Source organism: Achroia grisella, unplaced genomic scaffold (assembly GCF_030625045.1).
Source record: "Achroia grisella isolate CSIRO2021 unplaced genomic scaffold, CSIRO_AGI_Agris_v1 utg640, whole genome shotgun sequence".
Lineage (NCBI taxonomy): Eukaryota > Metazoa > Arthropoda > Insecta > Lepidoptera > Pyralidae > Achroia > Achroia grisella.
The window spans coordinates 1,138,587-1,166,298 of record NW_026712977.1 but is presented as its reverse complement, the minus strand read 5'-3'; the positions used below and the strand labels follow the sequence as shown (position 1 = coordinate 1,166,298).

General features: G+C 31.2%; 1 protein-coding gene across 1 annotated transcript in view; it reads left to right on the top strand.

Annotated features, from left to right (window-relative positions):
- Positions 1 to 27,712, top strand: part of LOC131849180 (beta-alanyl-dopamine/carcinine hydrolase) — a 46,980-nt gene that overhangs the window by 17,766 nt on the left and 1,502 nt on the right. Inside the window, exons 2-8 of the mRNA XM_059199183.1 lie at positions 20,097 to 20,185; positions 21,899 to 22,093; positions 22,689 to 22,796; positions 23,689 to 23,790; positions 24,566 to 24,698; positions 26,033 to 26,264; positions 27,039 to 27,232. Coding sequence (XP_059055166.1) covers positions 20,097 to 20,185; positions 21,899 to 22,093; positions 22,689 to 22,796; positions 23,689 to 23,790; positions 24,566 to 24,698; positions 26,033 to 26,264; positions 27,039 to 27,232 — 1,053 coding nt within the window. The remainder of the gene's footprint in view (positions 1 to 20,096; positions 20,186 to 21,898; positions 22,094 to 22,688; positions 22,797 to 23,688; positions 23,791 to 24,565; positions 24,699 to 26,032; positions 26,265 to 27,038; positions 27,233 to 27,712) is intronic.

Sequence of the window (27,712 nt, the reverse complement as noted above, 5' to 3'; positions counted from 1 at the left end):
CGTACCTAGAAGACCACCCATATTTTTCTATGCATTACCTCTTGTTGTCCTAGCGTCGATTTAGCAAATGTAAAAATAATAATAATCGTCGATTACTAGGGAAGGAGACTAACAGTAATGGAAAATATAGCTAGTAATTTAGCAGGGTGGAGAGAGTTGGTTAATTCTTAATGTTTTCGTAACTTTGGACTGATCTGATGCTCATGTTATTGTCTGAAGCGGGTTCAGGTTACGAAAAAAACTTCAATCGTGTTATTAATTCTACTCACTGATAATTCTAGTTATTATAATAAATACGTATAGTTTTTATATTAGCCATATATTTAGATACTCACCCTTATAATTTTGGTCAGGTCAGTCAGTTGACTATATTATAAACCTCTAATATCTAGAGAATAAATGTGACCTTATGTGTATTGTCCAAATTTTTTATTATTTATTTTATTTAAAAATCCATAAATCACATAGTATTAAATGTAATCAATGTAAGTTATCTAAATGTGCAAAAGTCTAGTCTAGTTGGTATATCATATGATATAAAACTATACATATATTGATCGCTGCATGTAAATAGGTCTTTATTCAGAGTATATTTTGTATGAAAAAATAAAGACATTAGGGATAAGGTATTTCATTATTCGCAATGTACATAGCTACAGCTAATACTATGCCCTGTAAAGTCAATGCAGTTGATTTGGTTAGCTGTTTAATATATACAATTTATTTACAATGACAAACAGACATACAGTTGCTATGCTAATAATAGACACGCAAGTCCGTTAGCAGTCTAGTTAGTAAAGTTCAGTAGGTATTGATTTCAATTCTTGTCGTGGGAATTTTGCATTATTCTCAGCACTTACAATCCCTTTCCTTTGCTTCATTGTGAAACTAGCCGCCGAACGCGACTTTGTCTGCTTTTTTTATATAAAAGTTAGCCTTTGACCGCCATCGTGTAATATCTATAGAATAGTAATAATGACATATACCTACAAACAGACAATGGCACTTCCAACATTAGTATGGATAACTTACACTTTCAATTATAGAAGATATACATTTATAAAGAAAACGCATATTCCCACAGATTATACGTAACATATGAAGTAAAATATTTAAATATCCGGTTATAAAACTATAATATTACTAAATGACACAATCCCTTTTTATTTTTAAAATTACCTCCACAAACAAACTTCTTTGTTGTAGTCATAAAGATAATATCGAAAAGAAAAAAAAACACAATTAAAAATTCAAGGTTTATTAAGAAAACTGCCTTAAATATTTCTTCGCATTATGCATTGTATGATAACAATACTGTGTGCCAGTTAATCAACACCTACTCATTTGGTGCAGTGTTACTTTTGATAAAATCAAGTAGCGCACAGTAGGTACAACGAGACCGGTATGCAAATTAATGGTAATCACCTCAGTCCCAGCTACGGAACTTTGACAAAAGACAATTTTTCAACCAAATTTTTATCAGATACGTACCGCAGCCTCGATATATCGTTAGATATTTTAAAAAAAATTAAGCACCTCAAACAGACTATTCAACATTGAAATGGCGATAAAATAATTTTCATTGTTACTGCAATTAATTATTTCTAATCGTAATAAGATCTTAAACGAGCCGAATTTATACCATAATTTATCTATTAATATATTAATGTGTGACATAAAAATGAATGTTTTATAATAGATGAAGTTTTTAATTTCACGAATATGTTAAGATATGTATCAACATATAGGCTAAAGGAATTTAAGATAAATAGACCCAATGATTCATTGACTGCCTCAGCGTTCTTGTAGTCCTTACTTCGGATGGTCGCGGGTTAGATTCTTTGTACAGTACAAATATTTATATTCATGAGTATGATTATTTATTGGTCTGGGTGATTCTAAGTATATTAAGTGTGTACAAAAGAAATATATTAAATGCATTTCTAACAGTTGTTTAGTAACACAAACTCTGCTTAGCTAGGTTCTAGATGGTGGTGTGTGAATTGTTCTGGGTTTTATTATATATTATCTGTATCCGCTGTAACATATGACACTATGTTTCTCATTTCAATAAAATTAGTTTTTACAATTTTTATCTGTACGTTTAAGCAGGATAATCTCAGCTGACGGAATGCACTTAAATTCTATTTTTATTAAGTTCGGTATAGTAGCAACTTTCCAGTAAAATGTAGTGATTGTTGGAGTCTAATTGGTAGACGGATAGACAGACAGAACAGAAAGTAAAGTTAGCTGTGCCACACGTACGAAGTTGTAACACAGCACTGATATTCTTTATTTTTAAAATATTCATATATAAAATACAACGTTGTTTTAAAGATTGAAGCGGTTTTAATTAATGTTATCAGAAGCGTACCAATAAATCAGCTTTCAAATAAAGACATTGCCATTTAAGCTAGTCAATTTCCGTTTACGCAATCGAATCTACTATTCTTTTATATAAATCAATACAGTTCATCAAGTAACCGTTTGACTTGGTAATTTGCAGGAACGAAGCATAGTTTTTAAGAAAATGTAGGTATTATCTTGTGGACATCCACAAGATAATACCTACATTTTCTTTATATTATCATTATTATTACATAGTATACAACAAAGTCGCTGTCGCTGTCTGTCCCTATATATGCTTAAATCTTTAAAACTACGCAACTGATTTTGAAGCGGTTTTTTTAAATAGAGTGATTGAAGAAGAAATGTATATGTAATTCATGTACACCCGGGGCGAGTAGCTAGTAAAAGAATAAAGTTGAGACTAAAGATTATAAGAGTAGAGGAATCTTAAAAAATGGATGGACTATGTGAAAAATGACTGGTAGAGAATGCCATAAGACATTAAGTCCGCCATTTAAACATGTGCAAAAGATTAAATAAATGAATAAAAATGATGAAAAAGTGATAATTGCGAAAGAATATTTTTTTATTTATTTATATTGAGGCGGTTCACTTGGAGTTAATGTTAAGGGCACCTCAGACGTCATATGATGACGACGCGACGTGGTGCTGTATATGTATATAGACATATAGTCGACATGTACTATTTTCCGTTGCGTGAGCCAGATTTCTGTGATCATTGTGAAATGATTTATTTATTCCAGTTACTTAAAACTTGTATGTGTTTAGTGAAGGAAGTAGATAATCTATAATTCAATCGCGTATCTATCTTATTAATTTATTCAAGACTTATAGATATTTTTTATTGAGTAGCCAATTCAGAATTCTTTGACCTATATGTAAATTTATCTGCATTATATCCAATTTTTAGCGCCTACTTTATAAACTTATTAACTACTAACTACTCGCCCCGATTTCCGAAAGTTGATTTTGATCTAGAATTGCTTTAGCCATTCTCAAGGAATGCCGTTACCAAATCTTTTTCTAAAATTAAAATAGCCTAAGTTCTTACTCTTTATTACATCAGATACCTGCCAATAAAAGTCTCTTTAAAGTCGGTCCAGCCATTTCAGAGATTAGCCGGAACAAATAGACAGACAAAAATTATTTTAAAAAATTTTGGTGTATATATATTCATGTGCATGTAGTAAAAAACGGTTATTTCAATATTACAAACAGACACTCCAATTTTATTTATATGTATAGATGTAGACAAAATGGTTCTTAATAGTGCATTCGTTGAACATGAAGTTTTATAGGAAAACAAAAGATGGGCGGGGAAACGGGCGACCGTCACAAATAACAATGATTGTTTTTTTTTTTGTATAATTCAACTGGCGGGACTATCGAGTTGTCGCTAAGGTTATAGGCAAGGTCTGAGACGATAAGTACCTCGAGACATAATCAAAATCATCATCAAGTATTTCAATGAAAACGAGAGTTTATAAAAAACTCTTCATATTTAATTTATTCGGGTAAACAATACACGATATAAGGTTGTTGACAGGTAATATTCCAATATATTGGTAAATATAAATTGTATACATTTTTCGAGAAATCTTCATAAGGACTATTCGAAAACAGGTACATAATAAAAATAATTAATAAGGAGCATACCTTTCCTTATTAAATATTTTTGAATCGGTTTGATTCATACAGAATGATTGTCTTTTGAAAGATTAACAACACAGACATGTAATGCGAAAGTGGTACAAGTAACCGTAGCATAAGTCCAGCCTGGACGATCACGATCATATAGACTATAGCAGACGTTGTTTTACTATGTAAAATCTCTATTTAAATATAGAGGTTGGTGACCGAGGGGTGAAAATTGGGGTTATTGTGTACTTTTTAATGCCACATAAACAAATTAAAAAATATTATTCAAAAACAAAAAAAATTGAAGTGGATATTATCAGGAGGATCCGTATCACTTAGAGGTATGAAAAAATCAATTACGCCGTATCTGACGAATATGGTAGAATTATATGTATAAGATATACTGTCTGATAAATGAGTCAGGAGTCTTTATGACTTCAACAACACATATTTGACATTAAATCGAGTACTACCAAATTTACCTTCAAATCCAAGTTAAGAAAACATCTTTCCAACGACTTTTGTAATTAACTTAATACATTAATATAGTGTTAAATTATCTCCCGCTTTCACTGTTGATTTGTCTTGATTGATTATGTCTCATTGTTGATTTGTATTTAGTATATACCTATGTATGTATAAATTTTAAATGTATATACTTAAATGTATTTATGTGTGTATATATATATATATATTTATATTTATATATTCTTATTTAAGTATGTATGTAGTTGGATATATATATATATATCAATTTATTAATTTTATTATAATTGTACCTTCCTCCTTTTATTATTTATTTCGTGTTATTATTTACTTAAATGCACCGCCCACTAATCTCTGTTTGCCCTGCCCCATGGTCGACTGGGAGAAAATGCATTATGGTGTTAAGTCCGCCATAAGTCCGCACCTTTATTTTGTTTTATATTTGTGCATGAAGTTTTTATAAATAAATATTTATGTATGTGTTGGCTTGTGAAAGTGAATAAAGTAAGATTAATGAATAAAGTCATTTCATCAACCTGTACCTTACATGTGGGGAAGGTAAATATTATAATTTATATTTTTTCCTATTTTTTATGTTAACTAATTTCTTGTCTTTTCTTCTCTTTACATCATATACGTACAGTACTGTATACTCGTACAATAGACAAGTATGAAACCCAGTAATTTTGCTACTATTACTATTAATAAATGATTGCACAACGACCTGTGAATGTGAGTTATTCGTGGTGTAGTTAGGTGAAATTAAAGATTTATAATGTTGTCGCTACCAAACAGCGGAAGCTTTTATCGTCGTAATGTTTTGCATAATTTAAAGTGTAACCACTATTTGCGTATTTTGGAAAAACATAATTTTATTCTAACATTTTATAACTATTTATTAATGCGGACTATATATCACTATTTTCGCGTACATCTTCCGCTATAATGTTGCCAGAATTTAATTTATATAATGCATAATCTCTGCATATGCGTTTTCAAATGTCTACGTTTTCACATTGTTATTATACTATACCGTTCACAGATTGTGAGTGTACTGAATTAACAGTGTTCAAATAAGTAAATTTCATTGAAATTTCGCTATAACCGATCCTAAAATTAGTATGCAGTGTTTGGTTTTACACGTTATATAAACGGGATATTTGCCCTAATATATAATTTAAGCGCTCCAATATTATATCGCTGTTTCAAGCATCCCGATCAGGGGTTAACTCGTGGCTTACTATCCACAATTTAGCTCAAATTTCCTGACTAAATCTTGTCAAATAAAAAATAACTTTATGTGTCAAATTATATTTTAACTAACTCTTCGGTAATGGAAAACAGGTAGACTTTATAGAAAGTCGTTTTTGTCTACATGTACTCGTAAAGTGTAGTGGCGATATATGTAATGTTATTTATGTTACACGTGACGCTTCCTAATTAGGTGAGTCGTAATAATTTGTTCTATAATTATATATTAATTAGATAATGGGCAACTTCGTATGTTTCACATTTATCCTGTTTTTTGGCATTTTTCACTTCAGCTCCGCTCCTATTGGTAGCAGCGTGATCTTATACAACTTGTAACGTGACTTTCTAATGGTAAAATATTTTTCTAAATCTGTTTAGTATATACAATGATCAACTTACCACCTCATATACTTTACACCTTTATAATATTAGTATAATTTAAAAATTGAAGAAATATTATTATAATATATTGTGAATCTAATAAATTGTAGCTAAGAACCATTTCGATCATGTCAGCTTTTAAACAAAAAAGACATTATAATCGGCTCATTTAGAAGATATTATACCACAGATACACAGACTCGTCACACTTACTGTATAACACTTTCCTTCCCCGTTAGTCATTAGAAAAGATCACAGAAAGTTGAAATCTACGAAGTGAGGGACAAAATCGGCAAGTATAATTCGTTTGTAATTGTACTCGCGTAATGAGAGCTGGAGTCTGTAATATCCTTAAACGCGATGTCCTTGATCGTCATAAGGCAGTGCTATCTATATTAGACACTACTTATCAATTGCTCAGTTTTATACGCGCGCGCGCACTAAAACCATCTGTTTGGAGTTCGTTATTAGTATTAGATACAATGAGGGAGTTGCACGGTGAGTTCGTATGAATTGATTTCAGTTTTTTGATGACACCTCGCGGTGGATAGTAGTGTTATGTGTTTAATTTTATACGCTATTTTCAAATATGTTTATTGTTTACGTGCTTTTTATATTTTTATTCGTGCACGAGGAAAGTTAGTTATTATTTTTTTATTCATATTCGCTTATTTTTTTTTCTATAATAATTATGAAAAAGTAACTAAGAAAAGCTCGGTAGTATATATAGTCATTAAGTAGATCATAAGGCTTTACTTAATTAGGGACAGAATAAGTAATAATAAATCGTTTTAATTAGAAACTACGGCCTGTTACATAGTATATAATAGTGATATATAATGATATTATTAAATTAAGAGATGATAGTTTTGTTTATAAATAAATGTGTACTATATGAAACGAAACTAAAAAAAAAAATCTTAATTCAAGACAATTAAGATTTCTATTTATTTTTTATTAACACCGTGAATTTTGCTATCTTCTATTTAACCTGATATAAGTCTACCACTCATTATCAACTTAAATAAAAGCTAAGTGCTAAAATTGAGTGCCCATACTTAGAAAATACCTTTCACCATGGACATAAAAAGTCCAAGACTCCAGATTATATATCTCAGGTTATTTAGTTAAAATTGTAAGTAAACTACTATTTGTAACAAAATATGTTCCTACGATTGTAATCTCATGGAATCTCTGGTTCAATGGTCAACTAATATTTTATACGGTTAACTTACCATTAATTAATTAATTATCTCCATTGTATTAAAGAAATTTTAAAGCCACTTCATAAAATAATTTCGAATTCATCGCAAAATCATAGCAAAACTTTTATAAAATACTATTTCATATTAAATATTAATATTTCAATGTTAAAAGTACAATTTTAAAAGGTTTAAGCTTCATGTGGCATTTGTATTGAAAAGGTATCCTGATCAAATATAAAACCAAAATATTTAAATATATTTTATGTTTAAATGGCACGTAGCACTTTTTATTTTTCGCTGTATCTTTCAAATAATATTAATGCAAGTATAACCAAAACTGTTTATTACGATCCTTGTTTGCTCTATAAGACTATTATATAGATGAATTAATAACTGAATCACTTTTTGTTATTAACAAAAAAAAAACACCTTCGTACCTACTCATTCTTTACTAATATAATAATCTGGGGAAACTACCGCGTTAATTAAGAAACAATAAAAATCGCTTTTTAATGTATGGTTACATTTTTCTGTATTAGTGACCGCAACCACTGCGATTAAACCTTTATGTTTCTGTACCTAAATACATCAACTCAGTAATGCAAATAAAATACCTATTATATGCTTACAACATCATCTTCTAGTATTACATTCTTTTTAGGGCATAATTATTTAAATTTATAAGCACTGTACCTATTTTACAAATAAATTATTTGATTTGTTTTATTGTAATAGTTTTCGAAATATGAACTCTAGTTACTTCATATTTATTAGTACAAATATAAAATAGTGACAGAAAATAAAATTTAGATATCTTACTCGTAGATACGCAAGCTTACAAACAGTACGTTTCAATTTGTAAAATAATATATTTTTTCCAAATATTATGATTTTATGTTATATATTATGATTGTATATTTCATATGTGATTACTATCATTCAAGCCTAGTAATATGTCACATTTTATTTTCTATTCCAACCATGCACCTTACTAACTTCTGTTTATTTACACTCTGCAAAAAAGTTGTCTGTACGAGAATGCTTATGCTTTATTGATTAATTATAATAAATTAATTAACAACCCATTTTTAACTCTTTTTGCCGTGGAACCTATATCGCAAATAGTCTATACTTACTTATTATCTCGGTATCTACCAAATAAATTTGAAAATACTTGTAGTGTTTGATAGCCTACTTATTGAGCCCATTCATTACGCTACGACCAATAATAAATGAAAAATGTTACAAAACATTACAAACGCGGCGTAGATGCAGTCGCGCGGGATAACTAGTAAAATATAAATACGATCATTAATTTAGATTATTTCCATTTATCTTGACAGAACTATTACGTAACCTAAATAGAAAAGAAGTCAAAGTTCTTTCTGAAATTGTTTAAAAGTGCTAATAAACAGGTTTATTTAAATAATAGTTATATCTGTCCTATACCTACCAGACTGTTGTATTATGAAACCTGTATTTTTATACAACTCTACACTTTCCATTATACTTATATTTATACTAACATTTAAATCTGTAGAGCTTGTTTAATTATTGGAACGTGCTAATTTCAAGAACCACTTAGGTTATTAGAATAAACTTTAGACTATTAAACTCTCTACCACCATCAGGTAAGCCGGTGGATTGTTTACCATTTCTATTAAAAATATACTCCTGTAAAGTTTCTATAAATCTTTTTCCGTTCTTATTAACTGAAAATGTGAAAATCAGGGTTTGTTCTCTGCTTAGTAACCAAGCCTCTAAAACGGATATACCAATTTTTATAAAATTTTGTTCGTATATCGGGTAGGTCTGCGAATCGGTCAACATCTCTTTTTCATATCCCTCAATAGTATGGGTGATCAACCCCTAAATAGTCTTTTTATTTTTATTACAATTCGGCATTAAACAATACATACAACCCCAAATTTACCACCAAACCCTATTTCTTAATATTCTTAATAACAGTTACTTTTGTTATATATTTTATTATCATCTTTTGCTATATCTATATATGTGCTGACGATGCAAATTAGTGATTTATCTAACCGTCTGTTGTATAAGTTATAAATTCAAACAGTTTTACCTTATGAATAAAAAAATAATAGTACAGACGCATAATGCAATACGATGCGTTGGGTCATGGCATGGGGGTGACAGCCATTTCTTTTAAATTAAATCCTAGCAGAAACCGCAGTGTGGTATAAATGAAATAAAACTACGCATTTTATATGCCCGCAAGGAACTAGTTTCCTCCCATTCTTGGGGATTTCCAATAACCGTTTCTCGTTTCAACTGTCAGTGGATGCTTATCTACTATGTAGGAATCCCTAGGCTCAAAGGCAGCACAAACCTACATTTTCTCTTTAAACATAAGGTTTAGTTCTTGAAGTATTTTTAATATCAGGAGAAACAAGTGCTAGTGGCTTACACGATGAAAAGAGGTAATCATCGTTATAAATAAACTTACAACGGATATCGTAGCGTCACATGATGCCCATATAATAGCATTTATAATGCATTGTTATTGTTCAAGAATTAAAATTTGTACCTGCCTTGTACTATCAATGCTCTTCAATTCAAAGCATGTTACAAGGTTTCTTGACGACAGAAATATTCTCGCAGACTTCCTGTAAAATCTACTAGACTAAAGCAAGTTAAAAGTCAATGCACAAATCAAATCGGGTTATACAAAACAAACTTCGTATAACTCGCAAAACTAACTATAGTAGTTAGTGTTTTACGTCCACGCCGAGACACATATTTAAACTCTGCGGGTTATGCACAATGGATTCAGTTACGAACTCTGCAAGTTCCGTTTGCTGAGTTTTAGATAGTTACGCGATCTCTGTTAAATTGGATTCAAACAAAGCAAGCGCATCTTTATTCTAATTTAGAAATAGCTGAGAGCGTTGTAAGTGCATTCTGTTGTACTGTGTTCGTGTATATTGTTGTATGTTATTTCGTCTTATTCCACTCCCTTCATTTATAAATAATAGAATTAAACTTTAGACTATGTAGTCCTTTATTGACAGTGGTAGACATTTGAAACCCAGATTATAAGTAGAATTCCACAGATCTCGAAAATTTTCACAAATTTTATTTATTACATATATTTTTTTTTTATTTTGTTTTGCAGGTGACAGGTCATTTTCGTGAATTTAATACATATGTCATTGTTTCTTACCCTGAAACAGAGAATTGTTATTATCATTAACAATATCATGCGCACATTATATACATATGTTTTAGTTGTATCTATATTTTCTAGAACATATATGTGCTTTTTAAAAAACTTGCCATAAAATACAGCAGTTAAACAGATTTTATTTATGTTATCACATAATTAGATACCCTGTGATTAGCAACGCATGAGTTGTACCACAGACGTCATATTATAACTATTACTATAGACTTATAACTATAGACGATTATAATACTAGCTAGTCACCCCGACTTCGTACGGGTGTACATGTATTATATATATAAACCTTCCTCTTAAATCACTCTATGTATTAAAAATCGTTTCAAAATCCATTGCGTAGTTTTAAAGATTTAAGCATACATAGGAATAGATAGCGGCAGCGACTTTTATTTTATACTACATATGTATTGATAATAATGATTCTGTGTGCCCTGTTCAAGCATATATGTAGTTACCGCTTTCCATCAGGTAGAATTCTGCTGTTCCTCATTGTAATTACCTAAAAATAGTACCAATCTAATTTTTAAAAGACTTTCTTAATTTGATTATGGGTCCAAATATTGTAACAATTAAAATGTATATGTATAACATAGTTTCTAGAACTGAGGAAGTAAGTCTATACCTACATGAATTATGTAGGTTGACTTTTCCATTAGGTGGGCGTCTATTCACCTGATGGAAATTGACAGGTAAGAACAAAACCGTACCTACATGTCGTTCAAAATTACCTCACTCGGTTGACGTCATCCAGACAAACTCTATTGTTATGCCACAAAATACACAAACAATTTTGCACAGCCAACTTGATACAATGTACGTTATTCAGGCGATATGCTAATTTTTTTGACAAAAACAACAATCACAAAGACACTTGTAGTTCTGAATGAAAACATTAGAGATCTACGAAGGGATAGAAGATATTTATTTCATTACTATTTACGCAGGTGTTATTACGTTGCCCTACTTTGTTAATAAATATAATATGTTTGTAAAAACAAATATTTATTTTATATTTATATTTTCCGCAACGCGCACGTGAAACACCAGGCACATGAAAACTATGGACGCCTGAAACACCACGGTTTCAGGCGTCCTTAGGCTACGATAACCTTTTACCATCAGATGGGCCGTATGCTTGCTTGCTACAATCGTAGTTTATGTAATATTTATGTATATAATATTTCCTTTCTTCCTGAGAAAAATACTTACACATTCTTCTAGAAAATCTGATAGCGACGACTAATAAAACTAAAAACTAAAACAGTAAATAGATTGGTCAGTTTATTATATCAACGGCAACTGAACTTAAAAATTTTTAATTAGATTTTTTTTAATATTATAATTTTATTTTTGAAATCATTAATAAATATGAAAAAAGTAAGGGAACCTCCCATTTTAAAGGACTTGACTAGTTAGCTAAAGTAAGACATATCTCTAAGTTTAACAAAATTATTGAAATATTTGTAATGAAATAAGTAATAGTTATATAAATGAGTCCTATATTTCTTAAACTGTATCGATCTATATACTTGAACTATGCTAATGTAATATAGTCTGTAATTAACATACCTACTGTATTACTTAGTCTGTGGTTAAGGGTTGCATTGACAATGTATTCAGGTTACCCCGGTCATTACTCCTTCGGTTTTATCGTAACTCGCCTTTCGAGTCAGTGTACTGATTATATAACGTAATTGCTAACAATGGGTCAGTTGCAATAGTTAGAAATTGCAGTATAATAATTAACCATTTTAACCAGAGGTAGAGTGTAAAAGTCTTCTCAGTGGGTATCTTAATATCACCTTCTTGAGCCGCCACTCATCTTGCTTTGTAAAGTGTGTTTAAAATGCAGTGAAAATATAGGATTATAGGCTTGATATATTATTATTAGTGCTGGGAATGGCATGTGAGATACTCTGAGAGTCACATGATAGCGTGATGTCCATAGTACTATTAGATGAGGATTACTGTTTACCATGCTGGGGACCGTCAGCTTTATCTATACATATAAATTAAATTGGAGTGTCGGTTTGTAATATTGAAATAACGTTTTTAATACATGCATATGAATATAAATACTGTACATACACCAAAATACCATTTTTTTACAATTTTTGTCTGTCAGCCTGTCTGTTTGTTCCAGCTAAACTCTGAAATATCTGGACAGATTGTGACGGGACTTTTTTTGGCAGGTAGCTGATGTAGTAAGGAGTAACTTAGGCTACTTTTATCTTAGCAAAATAAAAATAAATTCCACGCGGCCGATGTCGTGGGAACGGCTAGTAATACATATATATACTAAAGATATCTCGCATCTCCGCTCGCGTAATTAATTCCTCTTGGCTGAGCGTTCCTTCACACTTTTTAATTTAAACTTTTACCAAGTCCAAAAATAGTAACGAAGCCTTTCTCAAAACGCGGATTTCTAATGTAACTCTGCCGCTTAACACATAAGTATAGATATGTGTTTTATATGAAATGGAAAAGATGACCGAAAAAAAGATGAACTGTGTGAAGGACGATATATATAAAAGGAGAGTAATGTCGAAGTCAAAGAAGATAACTCACTGCGCTGGCCCAAAATAATGGGACACGGCAATGATGTTCAGATATGTATTTTAATTTTCATGCGAATGTTTTTTTATATCATGCTTGGCGCATATAGTGTTCCTGCGATTGTCAATACATTCATTCGTTCATAATTTAAGAGCCACGCTCATAATTGCATGCATTTTTCCAATTTGTATATGAAAAAAACAGAGCGATGGGTTTTTTTACATTGCTATAATTTGGAGGGAGTTAGGATGACAATTGTTCCGTTTTCAAATATTTTTGTATCAATAATAATAAATTCGAAATGCAAATAAATCCTATGCGTGCTGCACGAACTTGACCTCTGTGCTGACATTATTTATTCAATCGATAAATAATAAAGCAAATAAATAATTGTCGACCTTAGCCCTAGACAACACATACAACATTTAATTATACTATAAATTAATTTACATTCACCATCATGAGTTGGTAACAACACGGTAAAAAAAACGAAAAGCAGAACAAAGTACGAGCTTCAGATAACATGACGCCATTAGTCAATAAATAAAAAATAAAATAATGCCTGGCCATTTATGAGATCATTATACCTCATACATAGTTACATTATTTGTTTTGCTATCGATCAACCGGTGCTTTTTTGTCGCGATTGAAATAATTTTTTTGTGCACCGAACTGTTTAGGAGAATTCTATTGAGAGATGATTTGCAATGTGAATTTTGATTTCTACAATAGGTGTTAATATCCTTATACGAATCTATGGTTGTATTAACGAGGCTCTTCTTAGAAACAATCATTACTTCAATGTATTTCTTCTTCACTTGCATTACTTGACGGGTTCATCGGAATTAAAAGAAAAGGAGTATTCATTGTAAAAAATAAATGTATACGTCAGTCAAATAAGTATTAGGGGGAAACCAGATACTCGTCATTTTGGTTTCCAAAAATATTGTTTTTATTGAAAGTATGGAACGTCCCTGTAAAATTTCTTATAATACTTCTCTACTAAAGTAGCTAGCCGTACTAAGGAGTAGGGTGTGATAAAAAAATACCTGTATAGATGAAAATAAAATCTTGGAAACAAACTTAAAAAGTTTGTTTTTTTATTTTATATTTATAAAAATCTAAATTATATGCTTCATAACAAATTATTATTACTTAGACAGAGCTCATAGACCATCGGTGTACATGTATAAATAAATTTAAAACTAATTTGTTCCCTTTATATTTTTCCATATCAAATAATATGTATAAACCAAATATCATTGTTTACCCGTACTAGCGTAACAAGTAAATCGGATACATTTACCGGTACGTATCAATTGCTATCATATTTACTACCTACCACTATTTTATTTGTTTGTTAGTATACAATAACAATTTGATACACTTGTAATTAGTTATCTCGAATATCATATATAAAAACTATACTCGTTACAGTTTCATTGCAAACTAGTTATACAAACTACATCGCATCGACTGACGACTACAATTGCACGTGTAAGATAAAAAAAATAATTAGTGTACGGCAATTTTGTTGTAATTGAACTGATCTGTATCTGTGGTACATTCATTGGCACAAGTAAACAGATTGACAATGATTACCTACCACAAATTGATTAAAATGACGCAAAAGTTTAATAGAAGTAAATTGTTATTTAAATGAACTTAATATACTATTGAATTAGATTTTTTGTAATTGTACGGCATTATTTGGAACATTCCACTGCGAAGAACAGACAAGAAACTAGGCAGGTACTCTCAAAAAATATTGTAATAAGTATGTATTTAGAAAAAATATATGTATATTATCCGTTGTGTACCCATAATACAATCTCTGCGTTGTTTGGTGCTAGATGACGCTGTGTAGATTGTCCTGAGACATATTATATTGTATGTGCATAGTGTGTAATAGATAAAGTGCGATATTTATCACTTTCTAAGTGTTAGATTGTGACCATTTCTATGCAAGTAATCATCATTAACAAAAAACTCGGTTCCTTAACTGCTAACTAAGTAGGTTTATGAACTAAATTGTAGTTAAACAACAACAACATTTTAGTGATATAAAGTATTTCTAAGCCGTTTGCCTCCTCACTAAGAGGATCAGTTCAGAACAACTGCATCTCTTTGACTAATTTCGTTTTCCGTTCAATGTCAGGACAAAGTCTGTAAAATTATACCACGACTTATCACATATATCTATACACAACAACTTATCATTATACATATATAAGTAATATATAAAATCCTCGTATCATCCCCAGAAACAGTTTGACTGATTTTGATGAAATTTTATGTTTATATTCAGTATGTCTGAGAATAAGTTTATAACTATTTTTTTACCCCTAAGTGTTTAGGATGGGTAAACCCAAATTTTTTTTTTAAATTTCTTCGGCAATTTTAAAATACACACAATCCGAAAATTTTCACTCTTCGATTACCAACCCCTGTTTTTTATAGTAATATTAATTAATATGTACTACAACTGGTATATTTGTATACAAAGTGTACTTTAGTCTCATTCGTTCAAGAGAGGAGAGCCAAAGATTAGAAAAATCATTCGAATTATAAGTTCTCTTAATATTGTACCTATCAATCCTACACATAAAAAATAATTAATTGATAATGGTGATATACTTTTGTGTCTGAGATTACGTGCGACGTCAGTTACATGTTAGTATTGTGACATTCTAATGTCACCATTTGAGACAAGCTGAGACAACACTAATGTGTCCAGTTGTCACACAACCGTTTTTTGTACAGTACATACATATATTTATATATATTGAGAAAAATAAACTATATGTGTTGCTTTTTTACAACAATTAAGTATTAATGAGATTCAATTCACTAAGAACATGAAAAAATTAAGATCCTGATGGTTGCTATCAGTATCAAACAATTTTTTTTGTTATTTATATCCGGTGGTTTAGCACGCCAGCTTACTTTCGATGATCGCAGGTTTGATTACTCACAAATGTTGGCATCGAAACATTTGCATGATGGTTTATATTAGTTTGGTTGTTCTCTATGTATGTATTTACTATTGCTTATGTATTTACTAAAAAGTTTTTCTAACAATTGTTTAGTAGATACCTACAATAAATATATAATATAAAACAAACTCTTAGCATAGGACTAGACGACTCTGTGTGAGGTATGTTTGTTATTACTGTGTATATTTTTAGTATTACCACAGATAACATAACAGCTATAATTTTGGATCAGTTGTAATGATAAATTTTGAAGATTTTCACTTTGTACAAAATAATTGTTATGAGCAATTGTGTAACAGCTCTTTTGGGATTATATTTAGTTATAATAAATGATAGAAAATAGGTATGATTTTAGTTGTCATACACTCTGTCACTGAATTTACTATAACAGAACTGAGTGACAGAAGTATATGATAATATATGAACAATAGATAAAAAGAACAATTCTATTTTAAATGTGTATAATGGAATATACAAAACTACCACAAAATCTCATTGTAGTTCTAACATATTTGAATACTACAAATGGTTATATTATATGTTGTTCACATTAGAGTAGACAAACATTGAAATATGGCGTTTATTTGTTTAATACTTTAGTAACAAGTTTCGCTCAGTAAAGTGAAGCACTTTTCTTTAACTACTAAACAAACTGGAAATATAACTTTAATATATTATAACGGTTTTTAAAATACATTCATTTTCCGCTTTGTGTGCTTAGTTACATGAACCGACCTTCGGCTTACTTACGTCTAACCTAAACCTGTAGATATCAAATTCGGAAATTCGATCAATGTCTAAAAGGATTCAGCAATAACTACATCGTTCTAAGGTTCATTATATTACCCCAATACATGTCCATAAATCGAACGTTTGATGAAAAACTCCATCGGTTGGAGTCTTTGATGCTTAGATACATAGAGTAGATTATACGACTATATAGTCTGATACAAGTCAGTGTGCGGTCAGCCAAAATCCAATCGAAATAGAAAGAGTATTTTTGTTTCTAATGCCTTCGCGAGAAAAATAAACGTGATAGACGTAGATATAAATACTGTTCTTATATATACTGTTCTATAAGAAATAAACAATTAAATTTAAAATATCAGTTAAACACATCGGAATAATTCGCCATAGAACTAAAATCACCGACATAGCACTTCGAATTTGCAAGTTGAAGTGGCAGTGGGCTGGTCATATTTGTCGCAAAACCGATGCTCGCTGGAGTGGCGTGTTCTAGAGTAGAGACCGCGAATTGGCAAACATAGTGTAGGACGCCCCTCAACTAAGTGGAGCGAGGACTTATGTAGTCTGCGTTGGGAGAGGCCTATGTCCAATGGACTGCAGTAGGCTGATGATATCGGGTATGAGTCTCTCTGTCATTTAGTTAAAAAAATTAACACGAATAAGACTGTCATAATTTTAATAATATAAGAATTTAATTTCTCTTTCTATGATATTAAAAAGAATACTAGAACGATTTGAAAGTACATTATTGTTGAAAGCACGTGTCTTTCAAAGATAAGAGGATTTACTGAGCTATTACTACACTCGCAACTAGTATTGAATTATATTTCAGTTTTCCTTCACTAGTGATTTTTCCTCTAGTACTAAAGTACCTCCTCAAGTACTAAAGTAGCTTCTGTCAATGCAATAATACTATTATTACTACTGTTAAAAATGTAAGGTAAGTTTAATACACAATGTTGTTAGATGGTGTTAGTATAAAAGTAGAACAGTGTAATCTTAGAGTGCAGCTATACATTTCTATCAGTATATTTAAATCATAAATAAGTTATATATTATTTTCTATTTAGTTTACTTTTTATCATATAACCTTATCCAGCTTATATTGAATGCGTCTATATAATGTAGCTTTTAGGCATACGTAGTGTTGGATTACAATCCAGTTTTGTACCAAACTACACGCTCCTAATCAAATTCTTGTGTTGATTGTAATCTATTTCGTATGTTAATATATAAATAACAGAGAGCGTCTGTACGCTCGGATTAATTCGTTTTATTATCGGTGTTACCATTACCGGACAAGCTGTAAAATTGACACTTTTTTGGTGTCTGAATGATTTGAACCTACAAGCCATTTAGGTAAATAAGTTACGTCGGTCTCAAATAATTAACTACTCTTAAATAACACCACAAATCAAAAAATAGTACTGTAATGAAAATTCTGTTTCTTCGCAAGTTTTTAGATGACTTGACATTTTCTAGACTGTTCCATTTCTAATTGTTGCCTTAATCGAAGGCAGAAAACTAACTGAAGCGTAATAATTACTTACCGCCAAAAATAAATAAATACATATAATTGATTACCTACTTTGTGGTTATGTATATACCTCACAGTTGGCCGCCTTGACCTGCCTACACACGGATACTAAAATCAGGAACAATATTGGAGACTTTCAATTACCTACACTTTGTAAAACACCATCTAGAGAGAAAATAAGCACATTTTATAAAATAAAGTTGCTGTCGTTGTCTGTACCTAAGTAAGCTTAAATCTTTAAAATTAAGCAAACGGATTTTGAAGCGGTTTTTTTTAATAGATAGAGTGATGCAAGAGTAATGTTTATATATATATATATTACATGTACACCCGTGCGAAGCCGGGGCGAGTAGCTAGTAATAAATAAAAAAGACTATTTAGTATAAAGTTTTAAATTGTTTAAATTAATTTTATTTGTACAAACATTATTCTGTCCTATAACTAAAAAGAAAAAGTAGTCGTGAATCCCCGACAAAGTATAAAAACCAAGAACCAATTTTTGAAAATAAAATTGTATTGTTTATTTAGAGGTAAGATTATCAGAGGACATATGAAGGTTAAAACTTAATTCATATATTCAAAACAGACCTGTATTAGGAGGGACAAATGAAGGTTAAAATGCAACCCGGTTGTTGACCATTATCATCAAGAATTCAAAACGTCTCAAAATATATATAAACATTATACAAATCATTCGAAACTGTTACATCAACCAAGTAACACATCTCGGGTTTTTTATGGATGATAATGAAATGGTGCACCCGCCTGCGCTAACGTTTTACGGTGGCGGGGCACTAGTGAAGGATGATAAGTTTATCATATTATATGATCATAATGATAAGATGATTCTATTCTAAGGAAAATCTAATTAATTGGAGAGACCCACGCCCTGCCATACTGCATTCAGACGTGAAGAAATATATTAGCAGTCACTTATTTGTTTAATTCCTATTATTTTATAATAATATCTCAGGACAATTCACACAGCGCCTGCTAGCGCCAAGCTAAGCAGAGCTTGTGTTATGGGTACTAGACAACTGATATAAATACATGGATACATTTTTTTTTTAATAAATACACATTATACATAGTAAACACCCAGACCGATACAAACAATCATACTCATGAATACAAATATTTGTACCGTGCGAGGAATCGAACCCACGACCATCGGATAGTAAAGCGGTGTACTAAACCACTAGACCACCGAGGCTGTCATTTTCGTTAAAGTATTGCATTAAATTCATTTTATTTTATTTATACGTTGAATCCGCAACTAGTAGCGTTGGTCTTTTGTATAATATCTATTTATGTCATCTTATCAAATTAAGGTAACAAGCCTGGAATTTAATATCTGGGAGTAGGTATTATTAGTAAAAAAAAACTTATCTGTGCTAGGTATATCAATTGTTTTGCTAGTATGGGACTTTGTAGTGTGTGAATTATCCAGGATTATTTATCTATACCTACTAATATTATGGAATGAAAGAGGAAGAGATACAATTATTTTATAGTAGTAATATAAATCTCAATAAATTCTAGATCGATTTTAAAATAATTTTCACAGTTTTAGGCTACATTATTATAAAATAATATATACTGGTTATATTAATATAACAATATCCATAAAGTTATGGGCACCCGAGCGAATCAGAGCACGTCACTATTATATTAATATTAATTTTACAATTATATCAAAATATTAAGTTTTTCTTTATTTTCAGGTAATGTAGTAGCCGAGAAGTTGAACAGGCGCCGGGCGGTCCCTGTCATCCATCTACAGGGCTCCCACTATGACGTCGGTTATGATGTGGTCAGTAGAACTTTATGTCTTACATAATACTATATTCCCGAGAATCAGTTTACTTTTTTGAGTAAAAAGACATGTATGTCTTCTTGAGCAATCTATCTTTACTTCAAATTTCATTAAAATCAGGCATTTGATCGTAGAAATGTAGCAAACAGAAAGACACATCTACAATTTTAATAAATTAGAGTTCTAAAGCATATAATAATTGTAACCAAACTTAACACAATTATTGTGTACACATTCATATTATAACGTGACAAGAATAACTTCAGTAAGTAATTATCTACGCTACATAGCATCATCTCTGTGTACGTCTGTGATAACTGTAATTACACTTAACTATAATCACCATTATATGTATATGACTATTTTATTCGAATATAACGTCTAACATGGTCATGTTAATTATAAGAATATGTATACTCTAAATTCGACTCCTCATCACTAAACCAACACGTAGAAAGATATAACAATTTGAAACGTTACAAAGTAAATAACTAGTAAAAGATATTTATAATTTGGAACATTTTTTTAATACATGGTGTATTAAAAGAATTTTCCATTATGAAGGCTTTATTTTAAAATTTAAATGTTAATAATATTAATAAAATTTCCTATTAAAAAATATATAATAAAAAGTGTAATAATACATTTTTTCAACAACCTTGCTCGTAAAGTTAATCTTATTTCACCGGTTACCGATATATAAAGCGGTTCATAATAAAACATGCGTGCGTTATAAAACTTACAAAAGTAAATAGCAAAGCTATATTCCACAACCGCACTATTTGCTTATTTTTTCAAATTTCGAACTGGCCGCTTTTCCACGCTGCGCCAACCAGGCGCTGATTTAAAAAAGTAAAAGGCTTTTGGCAAAGGTAAAAAAAAAGTAAAACGGCGGGAAAGCCGCTTTGTGCATGTGTGTCGAAAAGCGTCGTAAATTATACGTGCGTATTTAACAATTCCGGATCGTGTGTTATAACCATCATAACGCATTTATATCGTAATATACTATTTTAAAATTATCTAACAATTTAATTTCAATGTTAATACTTTTTAATAGTATGGAGTAGAAAAAACACATTCATTACATTATAAAAATAGTTCTTATTTAAATAAGTACATAATAACTAAAATAGACTTAATGATTGTAAAAGACGAGTAAATGAATCGTGTGCTAAAATATGTAGGTACAATAATTTGAAGACTCTAATGTACAAAGTTAAAGAAATTAAAATAATTAATTAACATATTGTGCACAAGTTTATTAACTGAATTTGATATGTTCCTACGGGTTGTTAAATATCTCATGTAGGTACCTATTGTCTTGCACCGTATTGTACGCATTAATTGCAACAATTTTTTTGCTTACATCAGCATATATAATCTTATATTTTCAAGAAAATTGCGCAAACGTTGAAATTTCGAAATGCTAATAATTCTTTTTAATTATGCATAAAATATAAATTAAGTTAATGAAAAAACGTTCAGTACATTACCATGTATTTGACACACGCAATTCTTTTGTTTATTGCATGTGTGACTGCCAGTGCCTGTTCATTATAGAAGTTTAGTCTTTAACAATAGAACCTTAATTTAAATATTCAAATTTCGAATACTAGGTAACCACAAGTAATAATAATTATATGTGTATCATTATAAAAGTCATAATTTAGAGTATTTAAATAATATTTTTTTCTATTTTTCTTCATGCAGGGAAGAGTTTTCGCCTCCGTGATTAAGAACTTCCTAGCCAATTATGAGAATCTGCGCGATTTCGAAAAGGAGTACAAAACTGATGTTGGAAGAGAAGTGTATGACAGGACCCTCGCCAACATGAAGCTCAGATACCCGTATTACCTCAAAGAGATACAGGGTGTCGCTGACGGTGCTAAGGTGCCTTTTCATCAGGTAAATTAACGAAGTAAACATTGTGCAGAATTTTCTATATACCTCAGTCTTACTTAAATCAGCCGCCAAGCAGCTTGCTTTTTAACCTGTGATTCGGTTTTAAAGTGCAGATTAAGAAGTGAAATTACAGGATCTTAGTTCTCTTTAATAACTAAGTGTGAATAGTATGAAGTATGTTATACAAAATAAGTTTAAATTAGAAAAAAAATCCCCAAGGAAAAAAAATCCTAGAATAGACCTACGTATCAAAATTTTTTTTAATAGTCTAATATTTTTTGCTTGATACAGTAATATGAATTGTAATAATCTTTGAATAATATTCGTACCAAATTTTCTTCTAACCATCTAGTACTTTTTACTTAAACCTGTAATATGATTAAGCCCGGACTATTCACAAAGCAGCATCTAATCCCAAACGAAGCAGAATATGTATTATACTCGGTTACTCGACGAATTATAAATACATATAAATTACCCAAAGAATGCAAATAATCATACTACATAATGCGAGGAATCGAACCCACAACCAGTCGGAAATAAGGTGGTGTAAAAACTACTAAACCATCGCGACCGATTGTACTACTTCATATTGCAGCTATTCCTGTTGCAAATGGACGATATCATCGGTACCATAAATGACAACCACGTGCCCAGAAACGACACAGGCGGTTGCAGCTCCATTGGAGTCAACAATCCAGAGAGCGTACGTGTACACTCCATTTTCAATCTTAAGTCGCTATATTTAAGTTACATACTAAGGGACAGAGAGGGTATATGTACAAAGTGTGGCAAAGTATTGCAGGAGTCACAAACTACGTATAGAAAAATAATGAGATCTGGTAAGGTCCTTCCCTGTGAGATGGCGTCTTAGATTATGACATGTCACATTTCTATTTTAATATTAAATCATGAATTATTAACCAAAAAAATGTAATTAGATGTGAGTAAAAATAACGGCACTAGGAAGTAAATACAAAGTACCACTTTTACTAAATTATCTGCATTACAAACAGTCCCTATTTCTTTTTCGCACTATTCTAATACTGTTAGCTATAAATATTTTTACAGCTTCTCTGGACGATAATATAGGTTAGGGCAGCTGAAGAGCGACGGATCTTACTTATATCTTAAGACTAAGTCTAAACCTATTGATCTTAGACTTAACTGACTGACCTGTGGCTGACGCCATCGTAATTTTAATGTTTCTGATCATAAGACGAAAGGATTAAATCGGGCTGAATTTGACCTTATAGTTGATTTTTAATTTAAAGGAATTATACTAAATTAATAATGTTTATACTAATTGTAGAGTAGACTGTTCAAGAGAAAAAACGGTGATCTTAAAATAAGTAATCGAAAGAACTTAAATTATTAAATAAATTAAGTTGTTTTACCAAAAACTTGAAGTCACTGCTATTAGAGAAATGCCCGTACTCAAATAAGGATTTTTGGATATATTTTATTATATTAATAACATATTTTATGACTACTTGAAAATCTATGTTTTATAGCAAAATTCAAACAATGAACCCACATTATTCATGAATAAATTAATAAAATACCAACCACTTAAATATTTAATTTCAATGTTACAGGGCATTCTGGGTCACACTGAAGATGCTTTTAGCGAAACTCTGAACCATTTCTACATCATGTCTGCGCATATCATACCCACGCCTGAAGACAAGGAAAACGGGGTACGTATATATTCATCCATATATATGTGTGGCAATGAATTGATCTGCAGATGAAATTTTATAAATTTTATACTGTTTTCTCTGTCTATCCCGTAAGAAAAATGTTGTACAATGATATTTCAACACAGTTTTATTTTATAATAAAATAAAATCTATGATGATATATCATGATGTATCTCATATATTTTTACGTATTATTATTATTATTACTATTGTCCCAATTAGGGTGATCAAAGACATTGTCGACTGTCGATATTGTGGTGAATATAACGCTTTCTTAAAATAACCACATTTCTCTGGATATATTCCAACAAAGTCTACCACCATTTCTTACATTTTTATTGTGTTTTCCATTACAAGAGAATTAGACTAAAATTCAATTAATAGCGCAGTGTGCTGCTGGATCCAATTGGCATAGATTGAAACTATTCAAATATGCACTCAAAATTTCATTAAAATCAATCCAGTCGTTATTGACTTAACTGATGACAAACACACGTAAAGAAGTAGGTATATAATAATAATTACCTACAGTTCACACAACGCCATCGGAAGCTAAGCAGAGCTCGCTACATAACTATTATAAATACTTATTACTTTTTTTTGTAAACATACAAAACACCCAAATCAATACAAACAATCATATTCATGAATACAAATGTTTGCACCTACAAATCGTACCTGCGATCATCGGATGTAAAACGGTGTGCTAAACCGCTGGATCACTCAGGGCATCATATATATTTAATATTAAACTACTACTATTCTACTCCAGGCGGTGGAAGAGCAGTTCATGTCGCTGTGCTATGCCGGACATATGCCTGGTTATACCATGGGATACAATCACAATGGGCTGGTATTCTCCATCAACACCCTCAGCCCTCTCGTGCTGAAGCCTGGCAATACCCGTATGTATATCATACTAGCTGACCCACAAAACTTCATCTGTATCACACTTGCTTAATATTTTTCATTATATTTCGCCATCTTTCTAAACATCTTTTTAAATTATAGCCTATGTATTATGTATGTCTATCTCTAATGTATATATTACTGTAAAGTTAGGTACATTGCTGTAAAGTTTCATCAAAATCCATTCCGTAGTTTTTGTGTGAAAGAGGAACAAACTTCCATCCATATTCAGAAACTTTCGCGTATATAATATTAGTAAAATTTCATAGGAAACACTTCCTTTCTACTATAACCAAACCCTGTTACCCGGGATTTCGTCTGGTTTTTTAAGACAATAAATTAAACGTATGTGAAAACACATCGTGTACTTTCAATCTTCACGTCGAATTTCATTAATATCTTAATGAAATTCGACGTGTAGGTACTCATTGTTTATTCATGATTTTTTATGTAAAGGTAAATGATGAAGATTGCCTATGTACATGAACAGCACAACAGACATCACGTTAACATGTGATACTCGTGCTTGCGTGCGTGCTCGACAGGGCTCATGCTTTGCCATCCCAGTGGACTTAGACGTAATGCCTATTAACATATACTTTCACTGTCTAATGTCACACTACTTTAAAAATATGCTGCTTGGCTCTTGAAATAGATGCTGAATTATAGATTTTATATTAAATACAAACATTTGACATGACCTCAAAAATTTTTATCCAACTGTACAAAATTTTAATCCATGTTTATGGCATAGGGCAAAACTATTTTAGCTAATTATTTTTGGCATATTATCGATTTTTCTTCCATCGAATCCTCGGAATCTATTAGAACTATAGACGCAAAATTATTTATGTCAATTTTTACGGTCTGTGTTCGGCTCGACTAATCCACAGGGATTTTGAATTGTAACGGTAATATCCAGGACAATTCACGATTTAGCGCCATCTAGTACTAAAGCTAAGCAAAGTTTATGTTAAGGGTACTAAACAACTTATTGCAATATATAATTTTTTTTTGTTAATAATTAACATAGATAAGGCTCAGAACTAAACAAACAATCGTAATCATGGATATAAATATTTACATTGTGCGAGTACATGAACCTTGGACTATCAGAAATAAAGCGTTCTAAACCGCTACACCACTGAGTCCATCAAATTACTAATTACTATAGCGTATAACAATCGCCCTAAACGTACCAATAGGCTGCCATCCCGATATCACGAGTTTCCGGTGGCAGTACCGTACTTCCGTTAGTTATTATTAGACATAACTTGAGTCCTGCCATATTGGCGCCCAACATTTTCATGTCATTACTGATTACCGACAGCGAGAACATTCATCACTCGTGCTCTGTTGGCGGCGAAATCGTTCAGTGATGCTGAGAATATTCTACGAGACGAAGGTCTGGGTATAGGGAACGGGTTCTCAGTTAATATGCTGTGGACGGATGCTTGGGGCCGCCAGCTTTATAACGTGGAGGTGGCGCCTGATCTAAAGGGAAACAAATCGCTACTCAATATACACAAGTACGACGAGGAGCCATTGGTGCATTGCAATATGTAAGTGTATTATTTTACTTTTATATAATTAATTGCCTAATGATATCCCAATTGGCAGTTTTTCACAGATAAATAAAGATGTTGGAAACTGATTTATATCAAATCAAAAATCATTATTCGTCTAAAGTATTTTTTTTTTGTATTAATATTATTTCCCTTCCTACTGTATGATTATCTTTACGATTACATATATTAGTGTTGTTCTTATATATAACTCAATCACAATTTATCTGTTTGTGTAATAAATTTATTACTTAATAATAGTTTTTAGTTGAAGAATATTCTGTATTTATTATATAAGTTCGTTAAACAAATTGAGGTACTATTGTAAGAATTCACACAGTTGACTTGTCAACAGTGTGAATTCTTATTCTCTACACGGCGTTATCTCAAGACAAGCAGATCTTGTGTTGTGGACCAGTCTTTGATATGTTTCAAAAACTCTTGCGTCGATATTTTATTATATAGCTTAATAATCAGTCCAATTATAATAATATATATTAAAGTAACCTTTACAGCAGTTTTCACATTAAATGCGATTTCATCTCAAATTTCCGACTGGAAAAAAGAATTGTAAAAAGTCGGCGTGATTGCAAACCCTAGTTCTGATGATATATCATTACTTAGTATAAAACAAAGTCGCTGTCGCAGTCTGTCCCAATATATGCTTCAATCTTTAAATCTACGCAACAAATTTTGTAATGGTTTTTTTTTAATTCAAGAGAATGGTTTATAAGTATACATATAGTAATTTATATAAACATCTATTAACAGTTACCAGCGTCTGCACGTAACAGAGGTGATCGGACCTATCATAGACAGCAGTGAGTCTCGTCTAGAAGCAATCCACAAGTACAAACCACCCCAGAGTCGAGGAGAAGTTGTAGACATTCTATCAGACACCGCGGGCAAAAAATTCCAGGTGTTCCAGGAGAAACCAGACTCCATCATCCAGACCATTGCAGCTGGTACGTAGTTTCATTGACAGTACATAATATTATAAACGCAAATATATGTAAAGATGGATATTTGACGGCCTCGGTGGCCTAGCGGTTTAGCACACCGCTTTACTTCAGATAGTCACGGGTTCGATTGCTCATACGGTGCAAACATTTGTATTCATGAATATGATTGTTTGTAGCGTGGGTGTTTTCTACGTATATTATGTATGTATTTCCAAAAAAAAAGTTTATCAGTTGTCTAGTACCCATAACACAAGCTCTGCCTACCGTGGGACTAGATGGCGCTGTGTTAATTGTCCAGGGTTATTTATTATTTTATTTATTACTCTAATAATTAGGAACTCATATTTCAAATTATAGCATGGAATTTATAAACTTTTATAAGGATACGTGCAATAAACGCCTAGTAAGATTAATAAAGATCAATCAGACACTTTTATCTCAAATGCAACGATTTTGAACAAGGTCACTTTGTGGTTTATTAAG